Source organism: Ceratotherium simum, chromosome 26 (assembly GCF_057802395.1).
Source record: "Ceratotherium simum simum isolate JZ-2026a chromosome 26, ASM5780239v1, whole genome shotgun sequence".
Taxonomy (NCBI): domain Eukaryota; kingdom Metazoa; phylum Chordata; class Mammalia; order Perissodactyla; family Rhinocerotidae; genus Ceratotherium; species Ceratotherium simum.
Window position 1 is genome coordinate 26,293,157 of NC_141925.1, and position 16,836 is coordinate 26,309,992.

The following is a 16,836-nucleotide window of genomic DNA, read 5'->3' on the forward strand; positions in this document are numbered from 1 at the left end:
ATGCGAGGTGCCTGGAGGTAGTGGTGAGGAAGACCAGGTCATGGAAGCGTGGCTCTGGAGCTCTGGGCATTGGCCAGGGTTAATTTGGATTGGGTCACAAAATATCAAGTGATAATGACAAAAAAGGAAAAAAGGATGGCAATTGATCACCACCCCCAGGGGGAGGGGCCAAGGGCTTACCCAACCACACACTGTGGTATCTTTGAAATTTATTCATTGCTCCCCTGGGGCCCTCCCGCGCCACCCCGCCCCGCCCCGCCCCGCCCCCTCCCGAAGCCCCGCCCCTCCCCGTCTATGGCCCCTCCCCTCCCCGCGGCCCCGCCCTCCGCGCGCGCCGCGCCGCCTCTGTCTCCGCCTGCGGGCCCGGCCTCTCTGGCGGTTGCGCGCTCCGCCCTCTCCCTCCGCGCCCGCGCGCGCCTTCTCCGCCCTGCCGGGCTCTCTCCTTTCGGGGCGGTTGGGCCCGCGCCTGTGGGGGCGGGGCCCGGAGGAGGCGGTCGAGCCAATGGGGCGCGGCGGTGGTGGCGGTGGCGGCGGCGGAGGCGGCGGCGGTGGCGGCGGCGGCTGGGTCGGGCCCCGACGGGCGGCGGCGGCTGAGCTGGAGGCGGCGGGAGGCGGCGGCGGCGAAGGAGGCGGCAGCGGCGGCGGAGGGGGGAAGATGGCGGCGCCCGTCCTGCTGAGAGTGTCGGTGCCGCGGTGGGAGCGGGTGGCCCGGTATGCAGTGTGCGCCGCCGGGATCCTGCTCTCCATCTACGCCTACCACGTGGAGCGGGAGAAGGAGCGGGACCCCGAGTACCGGGCCCTCTGCGACCTGGGGACCTGGGTGAAGTGCTCCGCCGCCCTTTCCTCCAGGTAGCCCGGCTGGGGGGAGCGGGCCGGGAGCGGCCAAGCGGGGCGAGGGCGGAGGCTGGGGGTGGGGAGCGCGCGGCGGGCGCTCGGGCCTGGGGGGCGGCGGGGACCGGGCCGCGGAGGGACCGACGGCGCGGCGAGCCTCGCCAGGGGCCGGGGCCGGGGGGCGGTGACTGGGAGCTCCGGTCCGGGGGGCGGCCCGAGTACAGGCCGCCGGGGCGGGGGTGGCGGGGCCGCGAGACCGGCGAAGAGGGATGAGGTGGCAGAGTGCAGCCGGGAGGCCGGAGCGGACCGGGAGCAGTTGAGCAGGCTGGGGCCGGGCTGGGAAGGAGCGAGAGGGGTTCGCGGAGGGTGGGTCCCGGCCAGCTTGACGGATTTCCTAGTTCTCGCTTGGGGAGGCGGGTCGGGGTTGTGCGACCCTGCCAGAGGGAGTAGCGAGGTCAGCGTCCACCCCTTGTCCCGAATCGCTGCAGCCCGAGGCTGTGCGGCCGGCGTGGGCTCCGGGGTTGCATTTCCCACTGTCTTCCCGGTGCTAGGACAGGTGTTTCCGTGGTCGGGCCTTTTTGTACTCTACAGCGCTAATGAGAATTTGCAGACTTCTTGAAACGGTGACATTTGCGGACAAACACGAATTTGACCCTACTCTGGAAGAAGATACCAGCACTTAACATATCTGATTTTCTGGATTCCCTCACGTATATGTCAGTGTGCCTAGGAGGGGGAAATGGCCTGAGCTTGGGTCTAATTTAAGCTTAATTTGAGTAAAATATGAGTATGTCATGTGTAGTGATGATATTTTGGGCATTAGGTAACTTTTAAACGTTGTTGATTAGTATAGTGGGATACCCACTGAAGACTAAAAATACACGCATTGCTAAACTGGAGGGATTGGTTTGTTTTACTGATAATTTTAGGTTTTTAAAAATGTAGGCCATTTATCTGTTACAGTTTATTTTCTGCATTAGATTTTCTTAGGCAAGTTACTTTGAAAAAAAGAGGAATTTACATCGTAAAAGTGGCTGCTTTTTTTTGAGGAGAGTTCATTAAAGTAGCATAAGTGAAAAAAATGATTTCAAAATTGGTAGGTTACAACTTTAATAGAGACGTACTATGCGTAATATTTTGAATTTGTTAACAGTCAGATTTGAGCAGTTTCTTCTGTTGATCTGTAAATTGCTAGGTAGACAGTAATGTATAGCTCACTAGTTTATTTTGACCTACATGTTAGTGATTACATGAACAAGCTAGCACTGGAGTTTGTCTTGTTACTATTTACAAACTTCAGGCTGCCTGTCTTTTCCACTTAGCCTTTTGCATGGACCAGGTGCCCTAACTCACTTGCCCTTAAACCAAAATCTTGTAGCTTTGTAGTGGGAAAATAGTCATTATTGCTACATTAAACATAATGCGTTTAAAATGTAGGTATCAGTTAACAGTTAAAATATGTCAAAAAAACTCACATTTGTTGTTGGGTATTTTGAACCAAGTTAACAGACTTAATAGACTCTCAGATACCTTTTGAGAACCACTGAGTATTTTATGCAGACATCTTAATGTTATTTTCACTATCCATTGGACAGAACTTTTATACTTAAAAGTACCTTGTACTCAAAGTTAGTTGAATAAATGCATAGTGAAAAGACTATGCAGTATATTTCAAGTATTTAAAAAAAGAAATAAAAATAACTTTTCATAATAGATTAATAGGGAATTTAGGCAGAATTATTACCAGTTTTGGATTTTGGAAACATCGTAGTCTATAATAAATTTAACTGGACCTTTTAACATTTGGGCATGGAAGAGTGCTTTATGTTATCCAAACTGTATGTTTAAGTTCTTAAAATTAACTTTCCTTTGGAAAAGAGTGTTTTTGAACCATGTAGTAAGTATAGACTATAAATATTTGCAGTTATATATCCTGCAAGATCCAGGTTTTTGTGCTCTTTTTTTTTTTTTTAAATAAAGCACCATAGGGCCGGCCCCGTGGCTTAATGGTTAAGTGCGCTCGCTCTGCTGCTGGCGGCCCGGGGTTCGGATCCCGGGCATGCACCAACGCACCACTTCTCCGGTCGTGCTGAGGCCGTGTCCCACATACAGCAACTAGAAGGATGCACAGCTATCACATACAACTACCTACTGGGGCTTTGGGGGAAAAAAATTAATAAATAAAATTAAAAAATAAATAAAATAAATAAATAAATAAAGCACCATAACAGATGTTAGCTCAGGGACAGTCTTCCTCAAGCAAAAAGAAGATTGGCAACAGATGTTAGCCCAGGGCCAATCTTCTTCACCAAAAATAAATAAATAAATAAAGCACCATAAATAACATCAAGTAGTATATCAAAAGTATATGTAAGACTAAAAATAACTAGATCTTTATAGTTTTAAATGTGAATTTAATATGTTGTGACTGAAGCTAATGTTTAATTGTGTAGCTGTGTACTTAAAATATTTTAAATTTGATGCCCCCTAAAGGAGGATAGGTAAGAAATAAGACATGCTGATAGAAGTAAATAGCTTATTTGCCATGTACACAATAAAATTATTTTCAAGGAATTTATCCAGTTTGATCAGCCTGTTTATGAACTAATTTCAAAACCATATATATAATATATGTAATATATATATATACACACACACGTGTGTGTGTGTGTGTGTGTGTATATATTTAATGGAGATACAGAAATTTGGAAATTAAAGTGGCCTGAGTCTGATTTGTCGACCACTTTTCTTTTGGAAGTAGGTAAAATAAACATGATTAAAAGTTTTTATTTTGTCAAAGTGAAAAAGGCTTTAAATAAAAACAGATTATTGGAGACCTCTAGTTCTTTTTATTTGGTATAAGTATTGATTGCCGTTTAGTAGGATTAAAAAATGTAACTATTTTAGGAGAAGAAAGTTTGAATCCAGATTCGAGTGAGTACAACTGAAGATAAAGGATGAGAAAAGTTAACCAGTGAAAAGAATCCTGAGGAAAGTCCTCTGCCAGAATCCAGTGTTGACTCATGTGACTTTGAACTCCTGAAATTCACTTTATTCTTATTTCTCAGTCTTCAGGTGTCCTAATAGAATGGAGATTAATGAGAGAATCTTGAGGAGTGAGTGTGTGTGTTTTGGGAGGCATCGTTGTCGAAGGAAGTAGTTCCCAGACTTTTGGATTTCAAAAGAAATATTTCCCCCCAAATTGGGAGGCTGCAATAGAGTTGCCCATTTTTCTGTTTTGCCAGGTATAGTCAATAAAAACAGCAACAATAACTCACACCACTATCGACTGTCACCATCATTTCATTTAAAAAAAAGGACATTTTAACTCAAATAATTTGAAAGAACAGAATCTCAGAATAAAAGACCTTTAAGTTGAATCATTTAGCTTTATTAAAAAGTTTACTTTCTTCTCCTTATTTTTATATAAATTAGTAACAACTGCTGCAGACCTGCACCAGCCTGCCAGCCAACATTAAGTAACCCCTGTCTGGTGCACTGAGCTCAGATCCAAAGATTCTGGGTGGGCTCCTAGCTCTGCCACTTGTGGGATTGTGACCTCAAACTAGTCACTTATCTTCATGGGGCCTCAGTTGCTTTGTATGTTAAATGGGGATATTAAAACCTACTTTGCCAGATGAATGGTAGGATTAAAGATGATACATCGAATAAATACATGGATGATACCTGGAAAAAAATATGTCCTCAATTATAGCTGTTGTCATTGCTTGGAGGTGTTACTTTTTTGGCAGTGTCTGATAATAAACACCTTTAAGTAGTATAAGTTTCTTGTTTTAGGTATAGTCATTTATGTATTTTCAATGTAAATTGTTCTAGTGTACTTCATTGCTCACTCCATGGCACACTTAAAGTCCATTTCAAACAATTTCAGAAGTGTGGCAAGAGAAACAACATGCAGAATATTTTTTATAAGTATTTCCTGTAAGTTACATTAGGTGCCTTCTACGAAGGGTTTTTTGTGTAAAAATAGTACAGATGATCTTGAAAGATTAATAGACTTGACAAATCTACAGTTCTTAAAACTGTAAAAATAGTGTTTGAAAACCAAGTCCTCAAAAAGCTGCCTTATTTTGCAAAATCTTGGGCTAGTACCTGTCTCCTGTCTTAAAAAAAAATAGCACCATCTATTTTTTTTTTTTTTTTTGCTACCTCCCTCTTTGAGATCATACATTTTTATAGTTAGGATAGAACCTAGAAGTCTTTGCCACTTCTCACTTTTGTCCAGCTAGACTCGGAGGTTAAATGACTTGCCCAAGGTAATGCAGTGGCAGACTGGGACTAGAAGCCTGGCTTCCAGAGTACTTGCTTAGTGTCCCCCCCACTGCCTCCATTTTTCAAGCATTTTTTGAAAATGGTTCAAATTCAAAAGATACTAAAGCATACACAGTGACGTCTCCTTCGTACCTGTTCCGCTAGAGATGCAGTTCTCCTTCCCCGTAAGCAGCCATGAAACTTTCCAGAGCTGTTTTATGCGTATACAAGCACAAATATGACCATATTATTCTCCCCATTTTTTAACTATAAAGTTACCATATTATATATTCTGATCTCTATGTTACTTTTTGCTAGCATTCTTTCTGTCACCACCATACTTTTAAGTGCTTACATTCATATTTGGTGGAATGTTAATAACTACTAGTAAAAGAAAAAATAAGTGCTAGTAAAAAAAATTTGTTCTAGTAGTTTTAACTAAGATGAGTTTAATAAATAAAGTATAGATTCTTATGATATTGTTTCGTGGTATGGAAATTTCAGAAGTATGAGCTCAAAGAGTACAAGAGGAATAGAGAGATATCACAAAGAGGTGAATCTGGCTTGCCGTGTGATAGAGATAACCATTAATACTTAAATAATGCTTACCATGTGCTAGGCAGTGTTCTAAATGCTTTACATATATTATTTCATTCTCATAACAGTCCTATGAGGGACTTTTATCACCTTTTTCCAGATGAGAAAACTGAGGCACACAGAATGTAAGTGAAACTTGATTTAGATAATATAGTGGCAGAGGCCTGATTCTAACCCAGGCAGTGGCTAAAGAGTCCAAGCTCTTTACCACTACTTTAAATTCCATTTAGATCTAATATTGATATAGTGATAACCCTATTGGCCAAATTTTTTAAAATATGCAATCGTTGGTGCCATTATTTTTTTTACATCTGTATGCCAGAAATGCCTAGAGTTTATATTATAGCTTTTGCTTGTTTAGAGCAATCTTTTTGGAAAAGCAGAGACATTACTATGAAGGCATGTATTCAGGAAGAAGTAAGTTCCTAGAGTGTTTGCCTTCTAAGCCTAAACTTGTGAAGATAAGGCATTTGTCACACCTAGTTAGTGAACAGATATGTAGTGGGGTGAGCTATCAGGAAGACTTACCAGAATAGCCAAGGGAAGAAAGATTAAGTGGATCTAGGCACCTGGAGGTAAAGTGGGGAGCAGACAAAGAGTTAGTTTGAATTTGTACTGGGGTGGGGTAGACCTTTCTGAGAGAGGTGTTGAGTAAAATGGACCTCCTGTGCATAGAGACAGGAGAATTGAGCCTAGGGTGTGGTCCTGGCTAAATCACCACTCAGAACTAGAATTTCCTAGGGCCAGCCCGTGGCTTAGCAGTTAAGTGCGCGTGCGCTCAGCTGCTGGCGGCCCGGGTTCGGATCCCGGGTGCGCACCGACACACCGCTTCTCTGGCCATGCTGAGGCCGCGTCCCACATACAGCAACTAAGCTGCACATAGATGTGCAGCTATGACATACAATTATCTACTGGGGGCTTTGGGGGAAAAAAATAAAGAATTCATTTCCTTGATGATTCAGAAGAACTCTGGGGAACAGCGTGAGGAAAGGCAGAAAATGGTGGCCATTTGAGGGGAATAGTGAGTGGTCATATTTGAATGTAACATGGCCTCACCTGGGTTGGGAAAGGACTGGAATCGAGATTGTCCAGAAGAATGCAAAACCAGGCATTCTTGTTAACCACCTATTCTTGTAAACATAGGGGTTTCTCTTCTATGCGGTATTTGTACTAGATTTCACTAGACTTGTACTAGATTATCAGTTTTCAAAATTTGTTCCCCAGAATTCTAGTAATGTGGCAGTACAACAGGGATTTCATAAGCATTTGATTCACATTTTAAACTTTAAAACACTGTAAACATTTACATGCATTCAAATGTATATCAGGCTAGATTTTAACACAGTAAAGACCCCTGATTTGTACTGCCAGGTTATCTCAAAGGGGTTATGCTAGGTGAAAAAAAAAGAGCCAGTCTTAAAAGATTACATACCATATGATTGCATTTATATAACATTATTGAAATAAAATTATAGACACAGAAAACAGATTCGTGGTTGCCAGGAGTTAGGAATGTGGGAAGGAGTGGTGTGGTTAAGGAGGTAGCATGAGAGAGCCTTGTGGGGAGGAAACACATCTGTATCTCAAGAACTACACACACACACACTCTCTCTCACACACACACACACACACACACACACACACAAGCGAGTGCATGTAAAATGGGTGAAATCTGAATAAACACGTCTGTATCTCAAGAACTACGCGCGTGCGCGCACACACGAGTGCATGTAAAACGGGTGAAATCTGAATAAACTGGATTGTACCATTGGGGAAGGTTAGGTGAAGGGTGCTTGAGACCTTGTGCATTTTTTGCAAATTCCTGTGATTTGTAATTATTTTAAAATAAGTTAACAAAAAAGCAATGTATTTAGAATATTTGAGGGAAAAGCAGCAAAAGGAAAAAAATTAAAATTATCCATAATGCCAACACCTAGGATAACAATCTTTGTAATAGTTTCTTGCTTTCTTTGTTCATATACTTGAATTTTTAAAAGTTCTGTTGATATGAAAGATTGTGGCTTTATATTGGTATTTTAAAAATTCAGGGCAGTGCTTGTTTGCTCATGTAAAATTAAATAAGCGTATTCACTACTACAAAACTCATTGCATTATGCAATAACATGTGACTGCCTCATGCATAATATCCTGATGTCACGATTAGTATATATTTTAAGATTATTTTTTACCAAAATATTTGTGATTACCAAGTTTTCTCATTCCTTAATATTATTAGAGATTTAATTTAGAAATGTTCTACTTCTTAGACTTCTGGACAGGTGTAATAAAATCCTTACATAGCATTAATGTACTGTTTTTTTAAAAAAAGCAAAAAACTCTTTATCATTTGCAATCGCTAATCTCTGTGAATCAGGTTTTTTTTTGATACTGTGCGATCAAAACAAAACAAATTTGCCCCAGTCATCCATAATTTAAAGTTTGTGTTCATCAGAAGAGCTTTGTTGTAAATGTCATAAATTTGAGCTTTTAAAATACACTGATAGAATAAAGTACTGCTTTAACTTGTTTCTCATATTGCAGATCCACATAAAACTTCATTTAGAAAAAAGTTCTTTAGCTAAAAAAAATTTTAAAGCCATTGGATTATGATCTATATAGTTTCTTTTGTTGTTAGCATCTATAACTTAGGGGAATTTTAAGGACAGTGTTGTCACAGTTGTGTGATTTTTAGAAACGATCATTGTATATTTGAGAAGTAAAATAGTGGAAGATCCATGACAAAATAGGAATTAAAGTGGAGTATACTCAACTCCACTGTGTTTTGAGAGTTTGATTTATTTCCTCCTGTGCATTGTGCTAATAGTTAAGATCACAGACTCTAGAGCCCAAGAGTACCTGGGTTGAAATCTTGGCTCCATAACTTGATCTCTCTCTCATCTCAGTTTCCTCCCCCATATAATGAGGATAATAATAGTGTCTAATTTAGGATTATTGTGAATATGAAGTGCACCAATGCACCAATACCTGAAACTGTCTTAGCACAGTGCCTGGCACAAAAGAAACTTCTCATAAAACTTCACTATTATTTTGAAACATGGTTGAGATCATACTGTATGTATTTTATATCTTTTTTCCTCATTTAACATGTCACAATTATTTTCTCATGTCGTTAAAAATTGCACCAGTAATGTAAGAGAATGTCTGATGCCCTGTACCTGTGTACCCTTGCCAGTACTGGGTGTTCTCATTTTTTAGATGTTTATCAATTTGATATATCAAGAATGTCATCTCATTGTTTTTTTGTGTGTGTGTTTTTTTTTTGTGAGGAAGATCAGCCCTGAGCTAACATCTGTCGCCAATCCTCCTCTTTTTGCTGAGGAAGACTGGCCCTGGGCTAACATCCGTGCCCATCTTCCTCCACTATATGGGACGCCGCCACAGCATGGCTTGACAAGCAGTGCATTGGTGCGCACCTGGGATCTGAACCCCAGGCCACCGCAGCAAGGTGCGTGGACTTAACCACTACGCCACCAGGCCAGCCCCTCATCTCGTTGTTTTGATTTGCATTTTTCTGCCAAACATAAGAAAAGTTTAATGGTGTTCACATTTTTATTAAGTGTTTACGTTGCTTCTCTTGAGTCTTGCCTGTATAGATCTTAGAATTTTTTATATTGATTTAGACAAATGCTTTATATATTTAAAGGATATGAATATTTTATTATATTTGTTAATATTTTTGCCATTTTAGTTCTGTTTCATTAATTTCTATAGTACATAGGGTTTTTTTAAGTATGTGAAAAATTTAACGATTTTTCTTTATAATTTTTTTCCATAGGATTTAAGTTTAGAAGGGCATTTCTCATTCTGATATCAGATGAATGTGTAGTTATAATTTCTTTTAGTTTTGAAAAAAATTAATTCCTTCATCATTTAGAATGTAGGTTATCAGGTGTTAGATGAGTCTGTAACCTAATTTTTTACAGACATATGTTTAATAGGCATTTATATTTCTTCTGGCTATTGCCTTTTCATATCTTTGCCCATTTTTTCCCTTCTGGGTTGTTCCTGCCTTTTTTTTCTTATTGGTTAGCAGGAGTTCTTTAGATATCACAGTAGTTAAGTTTTTATTATAAGTATTACACATATTTTCTCCTAGTTTCTCACTTGTCCTTTAATTTCATTTATGGTATCTTTGTAGGTTTTGAGTTTTTTTTCTTTAATCTTGTTTAGCTAAATCTCTACCATCTCAAGTTTTTTTTTTTAACTCATATATTTTGTTTGAAATTTTTTTTTCATATTTAGCTCTTTTAGTTTGTGTGGAATTTTTGTGTTTGGTGTGAGGTAGGGATCTAACCTTTTTCTCAATAGATAGGCTTTAGCTTAACACCGTTTACTGATTTGTCCATATTTGAAATGCCACAAAAATTTCCTTATACACATAGGGCCTTTTTCTGGATCCTCATTTCTGTTCCAGTCGTGTTTGTCTGTGTTTCCACATAGTTCCATTACCACATGTCCCCTTCTCCCCTCCCCTGTGACTTCATATAGTAAATTTGATATCTGGTAGGGCAAATATACTTGTTTTCAAAATTTTCTTAGTTATTCTCATTTACTGTTTTGGGTGAATTTTAGAATTGATTTTGTTCAGCTCTAAAAAAAAAAAAAAATCCCCTTGAGATTTTGATTAGAATCGTATGAATTTATAGATGAATTTGGGAAGGAGTCAGTCTTCACTCAACTCTTCCTATCAAGGAACAAACATATGTATCTTTCTATTTATTCTGGAGTTGCTAATCTGATACCATTTTAACCTAGATGCCCATTGTGGTTTGTTTTGGTTTTGTTTTATATGTGATTTATGTGGTGCTAGAAATTGAGAAATTTTGTGATGATATTCTGGTCAGAGATCCCAGGAATATTAGAATTCTCTCCAGTCTACAGTCACTATTTTCAAGTCTATAGAGTCCCTGAGGGAGAGATTTGTATTATATATTTGTACTGGCAAATGAAAAACCAAAATGCTTTGCATTTTATTCTTAACTAGGACTTGGGCACCAAACTCCAAGACAAAAGACTGGAATGAGCCCAGCTGGTTCATGTGGGGATGCTGTTTTTTCAATCTAGATAAGCTTAATTTGTTTCAAAGTGAAACAGGCCATGAGATGGACACCTTCCCCCCTCCTCCCCCCCATCTCCCCAGTTCTCAAACATAGCTAGCTGTTTCCCTTGTGCTGTGAGCAAAGGCTGCTCTAACTCATTCCTATCAATGCTCAGGGCCATGTAACCAGAGAGAGCCCATTTGCCCTGGCTGACTGCTGATCTGGCCTTGGCCACCTGCCTCTGGCCTTTTCTGCCCAAGTAGTAGGTTTGGCCCTGGCTCCCACTTGGAGAAGAGAAAGCCGTCTCTTGAAGGCTTCTCATACCACTTCAGTCACATGGAAAAAGCAGAAAAGCGAGCCCGCACTTGTGTACTGACCTTGTAATGATGAGTCTACCCAGTAGTGCACAGACCCAGTCAGTGCTCTCAGATCTGTCTTCTTCCTTCCTGAGAGTCAGGCAGAAAGAAGAATGAGAGGGGCCTTGATTCCTCACTTCTCAAGATGACACAAAAACTTTCAGCCATTCTCAGAAGCATTGATTTTCTCTTGGGTTGCTGCTTGTCTCAAATCAACCAGAAAGAGGTGGAGTAAAAAATACTGGCTTGCTGAGTATTGCACATAATCCATATCCTTTCTCAACTATGCATCAACTCTTCCCTTGCTTAATGATTCATGGCATGTTCTTGATTTTACTCCTACTGCTTGGTTTCTTCTCAGTTTGTTTTGCTGGCTTATCCTGTACCTGCCCATTAAATGTAGGGCAAGGATCAGCCCCACACGCTCTTGTCAGTCTTCTTTCCCTAAACAATCACATCCACGTCCATGGCTTCACTTATGGATGAATCTAAAATTTATGTCTCTAGCCTGGACCTCTCTTTTGAGCTCTAGATCTGCATATGTAATTGCCTCCTGGACATCCCTATTTGGTTGTCTCAAAAGTACTATAAATTCATCATGTCCAAGATCTAATTCATATCCTTTCCCTGAGAATGCTGTTTGCTGTCTCACTGAAAGGTGTCACCACCCAAGCAGTTGTGCAAGTCAGAAGAACCTGGGAGTTGTTCTTGGTTGTTTCTCCACCCTCCCCTCCATCACCAAATCCAATCAGTCGTCAGGTCCAATTGATTTTTTTAACCTTTTTTGTTTTGATTTGTTACATACAAAAAAGTCATTGAGCTGTGTCTCTTTTTGTGATGTAATAGTTACAAAGGATAACCTTTGTAACTAACATTCAGGTCATTAAATAGATGATTGTCAGAGCTCCAAAAAGCCCTCCCTAAACTCCCTCCTTATCAACTATACTCTTCCTCTCCCTCAAGAGTAACCTCTGTCCTGACTTTTATGATAACCACTTTCTTGCTTTTCTACCTGAGGTTGTATCTGAACTTGCTGGTTTAGTTTTGCCTGCTTTTTCCACTTTATATAAATGGAACCATTTAATTTGTATTCTTTACTTTGGCTGCTTTCATTCAACATTATTTTGTGGTATTCATCCATGTTTTATGGAGTTGTAGTTTATTTGTCATCACTGAATATTCTATTACATGAATATATCACGATTTATTTACTCTTTTTGGAGGGACATTTATTATTATTTTTATTTATTTATTTATTTTTTGGTGAGGGAGATTGGCCCTGAGCTAACATCTGTGCCCATCTTCCTCTATTTTGTATATGGGATGACGCCACAGCATGGCTTGATGAGTGGTATGTAGGTCGGCGCCTGGGATCCGGGCCTGCACACCCCAGTCTGCCGAAGTGGTGCGTGCGAACTTAACCACTATGCCACCAGGCCGGCCTCTGGAGGGACATTTAAATTGTTTTCAATTTGCAGCGATTATGAATAATGCTGCTATAAAAATTTTTATGTATCTTCAATTTTAGTTGGTAATGCCCTGTTATTCCACCTCTTTGCCAAGGCTTGGAATTATCAATCTGTTAAAGTTTTTTAACTAATATAATGGATTTTTGTGTGTAATTGAGGTACGTTTCATATAGAATAAAATGCAAAAATCTTAAATGTACAGCTTGAAGAATTTTTTACATAGGTATGTACCACTACCTGGATGAAGATACAGAACATTTCTATCACCCCAGAAAGTCCTCTCATGTTCCTTTCCAGTCAGAAGCTGTTATTCTGACAATGCTGTTTTGACTTCTACCACTATAAATTCGTTTTGCCTATTGAACTTCACGTAAATGGGCTCATAACAGTATGTACTCTTTTGTGTCTGGCTTCTTTTGCCCAGCACAATAATGTTTTTTGCATTTCATCCAAGTTGTTCGTTCTATTATTCTTTTTTTATTGCTGAATTCCATTGTATGATTATCATTTTCTTATTGGTTATTGTTTCTGGGTTTTGGCTATTGTGAATAAAGCTGCTATGAACATTCTCATGCAAATCTTTCTACGTATATAAACTCATTTCTCTTGGGTGTATATTGAGGAGTGGATTTTTGGATCATAGGGTAGGTGTTTAACTTTATTAGAAACTACGGAACAGTTTCCCAAAGTGGTTGTACTATTTAACAGTCTGTTTTGGTTTTAATTTGCATTTCCCTGATTACTGATGGAGTTGAGCAGCCTTTCATATGTTTATTCCTCATTGGATATCTTCTCTTTGAAAAGCTCATTAAAGGCTCATTAAAGTCTTTTGCCCATTTTTTTAACTGGTGTTCTGTCTTTGTCTTATTCGTTTGAAGGATATATATATCCTATATATATTTATTGAGATATCAGTATTGCAAATCTCCTCTTCCTCTTCCATTCTGTGGCTTGCCTTGCCTTTTCATTTTCTTACAGATATGTTTGGTTAACAGAAATTCTTAATTTTAGTGTAGTTAAATATATCAATCTTTTCCTTTATAGTCAGAGCTTTTTGTATCCTGGTGATGAAGATATTCCGTATTATTTTCTGTTATATTTTACCTTTCACATTTAGATCAACAATCTGTGGAATTTTTTTAATGGTGTGAGATATAGGGGTCAATTTAATTTTTTTCTTATATGACTATTCAATTATTGTGGCGCCACCACTTCTTGAAAAGACCATTCTCTCCTGTTCTGTAGTCTCTCTTGTCATAAATCAGCTGATTGTATATATAAGGATTTGTTTGGGTTCTCCTATCCCATTCTTCTGTTTGTCTGTCCTTGTGCCAGTGTGCCACTGTCCTAAGTACTCTATTTCAGTAGTTATCGGGGGACCATGTGGTGTCCCTGGGACTCTTGGGACTCTTTCAGAGGGTCCTTGATGTCAAAACTATTTTCATAGTAATAAAAAGGTATTTGCCTTATTCTATCTCATTCTCTCACGACTGTACAGTGGGTTTTCCAGAGGCTGCATGACATGTAATATTGAAACAGATTGAATACAGAAGCAGATATGAGAATCCAGCTGCCTGCTATTAAGACAGATATTGAAGAGACTTACAAAAATGTAAAACAATGCCACTCTTCTTGCTAAATTTTTTTGTTTTGGAAAAAAGTTATTTTTCTTTAAAAATATTATTTCTGTTAGCATGTAATGAATGAGTTTTTTATTATTTTTAAATGAATAAATATTTCAAAATTTTTTGTTTTAATTTCAAATGTGATAAATATGCTAGGTAAACTCACGTAAACTAAAGCTCTTTAGAGTCTCAATAATTTGTAGGAGTGTAAGACCAAAAAGTTTGGGAATTGCTACTCTAGTTTTATAAATCTTGAAATCCAGTAGATAATAAGTCTTGATTATTTGTGGCCCCTTGCATTTGCATATACATTTTAAAATCAGCTTGTGAGGTTCCACAAGAATACCTGTTAGGATTTTGATTGAAATTGCATTGAATAAGTTTAGGGATAATTGAAATCTTCCAATTCATGAACATTATCTTTTCCTGTGTTTTGGTCGTCTTTAATTTTTTTCTCAATAATGTTTTATAGATTTCTAAATAAAGGTTTTGCACATCTTCCTAATGAAACTTTTGAAGAAAAAAAGATCTACATAGAAATAAATTTAACGAGAAAATGAGAGAGATCTCTGAAAAATATTGTAAAACTTTACTAAGGGACGTAAAAGAATTGAATCAATGCTGAAGCATAACTTGTTCTTGGATAGGATAACTTTCACATTGGAAAGAGGTCAGTATCCTCTCTAAATTGCAATATTTCATATTGTTAGATACACTTTTGCATTTTCTCATTTCTAAAATTGAGATATGCCTTAAAATTGATGACATCTTTCATTCACTTTTGGCCATGTAGTAGTGGTGAAGAAGTTTTAGGAACATCTTAACCAATTTATTTTACTTATTTTTCTTTCATAAGCACAACTCATATGTGATATAAAGACAAAACAGTATTTAAGTCTAAAAGAGCCCTTTAAATAGGCATAAAATTAAAGTCCTCAGTCATAAGGCAGCATATGTTATAGTGTGGCAATATCTTTTTTAGTGCTACATAAAATAATTGTACATCTTACATTGAAAGTATCTGAGAGTTGATAAAATATAGTCTGTAAATTCAATGTAATCCCAATTAATATCTCAACAGGCTTTTCAAAACTGGATTCTAAAGTTTATATGAAGGAACGAAAGTGGAATTTTTCATAAAAGTTATGAAAATCAATATTCGTGCAGGGAGGATTAGTGCTGTTCAAGTCTGTGTTAAAGCTAAAGTAATTAAGAGCACCAGAGTAGACAGGTTATCACTGGAACAGAGTTGAGAGTACTGAAGTAGCCTCATGTATAGACATGTTATATGTGATAAAGATGAAAACAATGAATTCTTCAATAAATAATATTGGGTCAACTGAGCTGTTTGGGAAAAAAGAAAGCTAGCTTGCTATCTAACCTAAAAAAAGATATAATTCGCAGATAGGAAAAGTACACTCATTTTAAGGGATCAACTCAATAAATTTTTATGTATGTGTATACAAAGTATCCACCACCTAGATCAACATACAGACTATCTCTAGCATCCCAAAGTTCTCCCTTATGCTTCTCCCAGTCAATACCACCTCCCCCAAGGGTAACCACTTTTCTGACCTCTATCTATAGATTAGGTTTGCCTGTTTTTGATCTTCAAATAAGTCGAATCATATAGTAAATCTTCCTTTTTGTCTAGTTTCTTTTCCTTAAAATTATGTCTATGAGATTTATTATGTTGCATATAGCAGTTCTTTTTTATTGTTGTATAGTATTATGTTGTGTTAGTATGCCACACTTTATTCTATTGTTGATATATTTTTGGGTTGTTGACATTTTTTGGCTAAAATGAATAAAACTACAAAGAACATTCTTGTACATGTTTCATGGGCATAAGTACTCATTCTGTCAGAATTGAGTGGAACTGCTGGGTCCTAGGGTATATGTATGTTTAATTTTAGTATATATTGCCAAACAGTTTTCCAGAGTGACTGTACCAGCTTATGTTCCCACTAGCAACTAATGAAAGTTCTAGTTGCTCTAAGTTTTACAAACCCCAGAAACCATAAAGAAAAAAAGTTGATGAATTTTCATAAAGATAGACAAAACCTATGCATGGCAAAAATTAGCATAAACAAAGTTGGAACTCCAAAGATGAACTGGGGGGAAAAAATTGCCCTGCATCGTGTTCAAGGAACTAATTTCCTTTAAAAAAAAACCCAGGAGTCCTTTTAAATAAGTACAGAAAAGACCAACAACTCAACAGACAAGTGGGCATAGGACACTGAAAGACAGTTGAAAGTAAAGACAAATAGTCCTTCAATAGGAAATGATCCTCAATTTCAGTCATAATAAGAGAAAAGCGAATTGAAACTATTAAAAGCATTTTTAATATATCAGATTGGCAAAGATCAAAAAGTTTGATTAACTTGGCTGAAATGTAGAGAAATAGCTACTTCCATATAGTAATGGTAGGATTATTCTTAACTATGGAGAGCAGGTTGATAATATCCATTAAAATTAAGAATGTGGGGCCGGCCCCGTGGCTTAGCGGTTAAGTGTGCGCGCTCCGCTACTGGCGGCCCGGGTTCGGATCCCGGGCGTGCACCCACGCACTGCTTCTCCGGCCATGCTGAGGCCATGTCCCACATACAGCAACTAGAAGGATGTA

General features: G+C 38.7%; 1 protein-coding gene across 1 annotated transcript in view; it reads left to right on the forward strand.

Annotated features, from left to right (window-relative positions):
• The first annotated feature begins 502 nt into the window (after window positions 1-502).
• The window catches only part of VKORC1L1 (vitamin K epoxide reductase complex subunit 1L1), a 70,101-nt gene continuing 53,767 nt past the window's right edge, over window positions 503-16,836 (forward strand). The window contains exon 1 of the mRNA XM_087417394.1: window positions 503-849. Coding sequence (XP_087273520.1) covers window positions 503-849 — 347 coding nt within the window. The remainder of the gene's footprint in view (window positions 850-16,836) is intronic.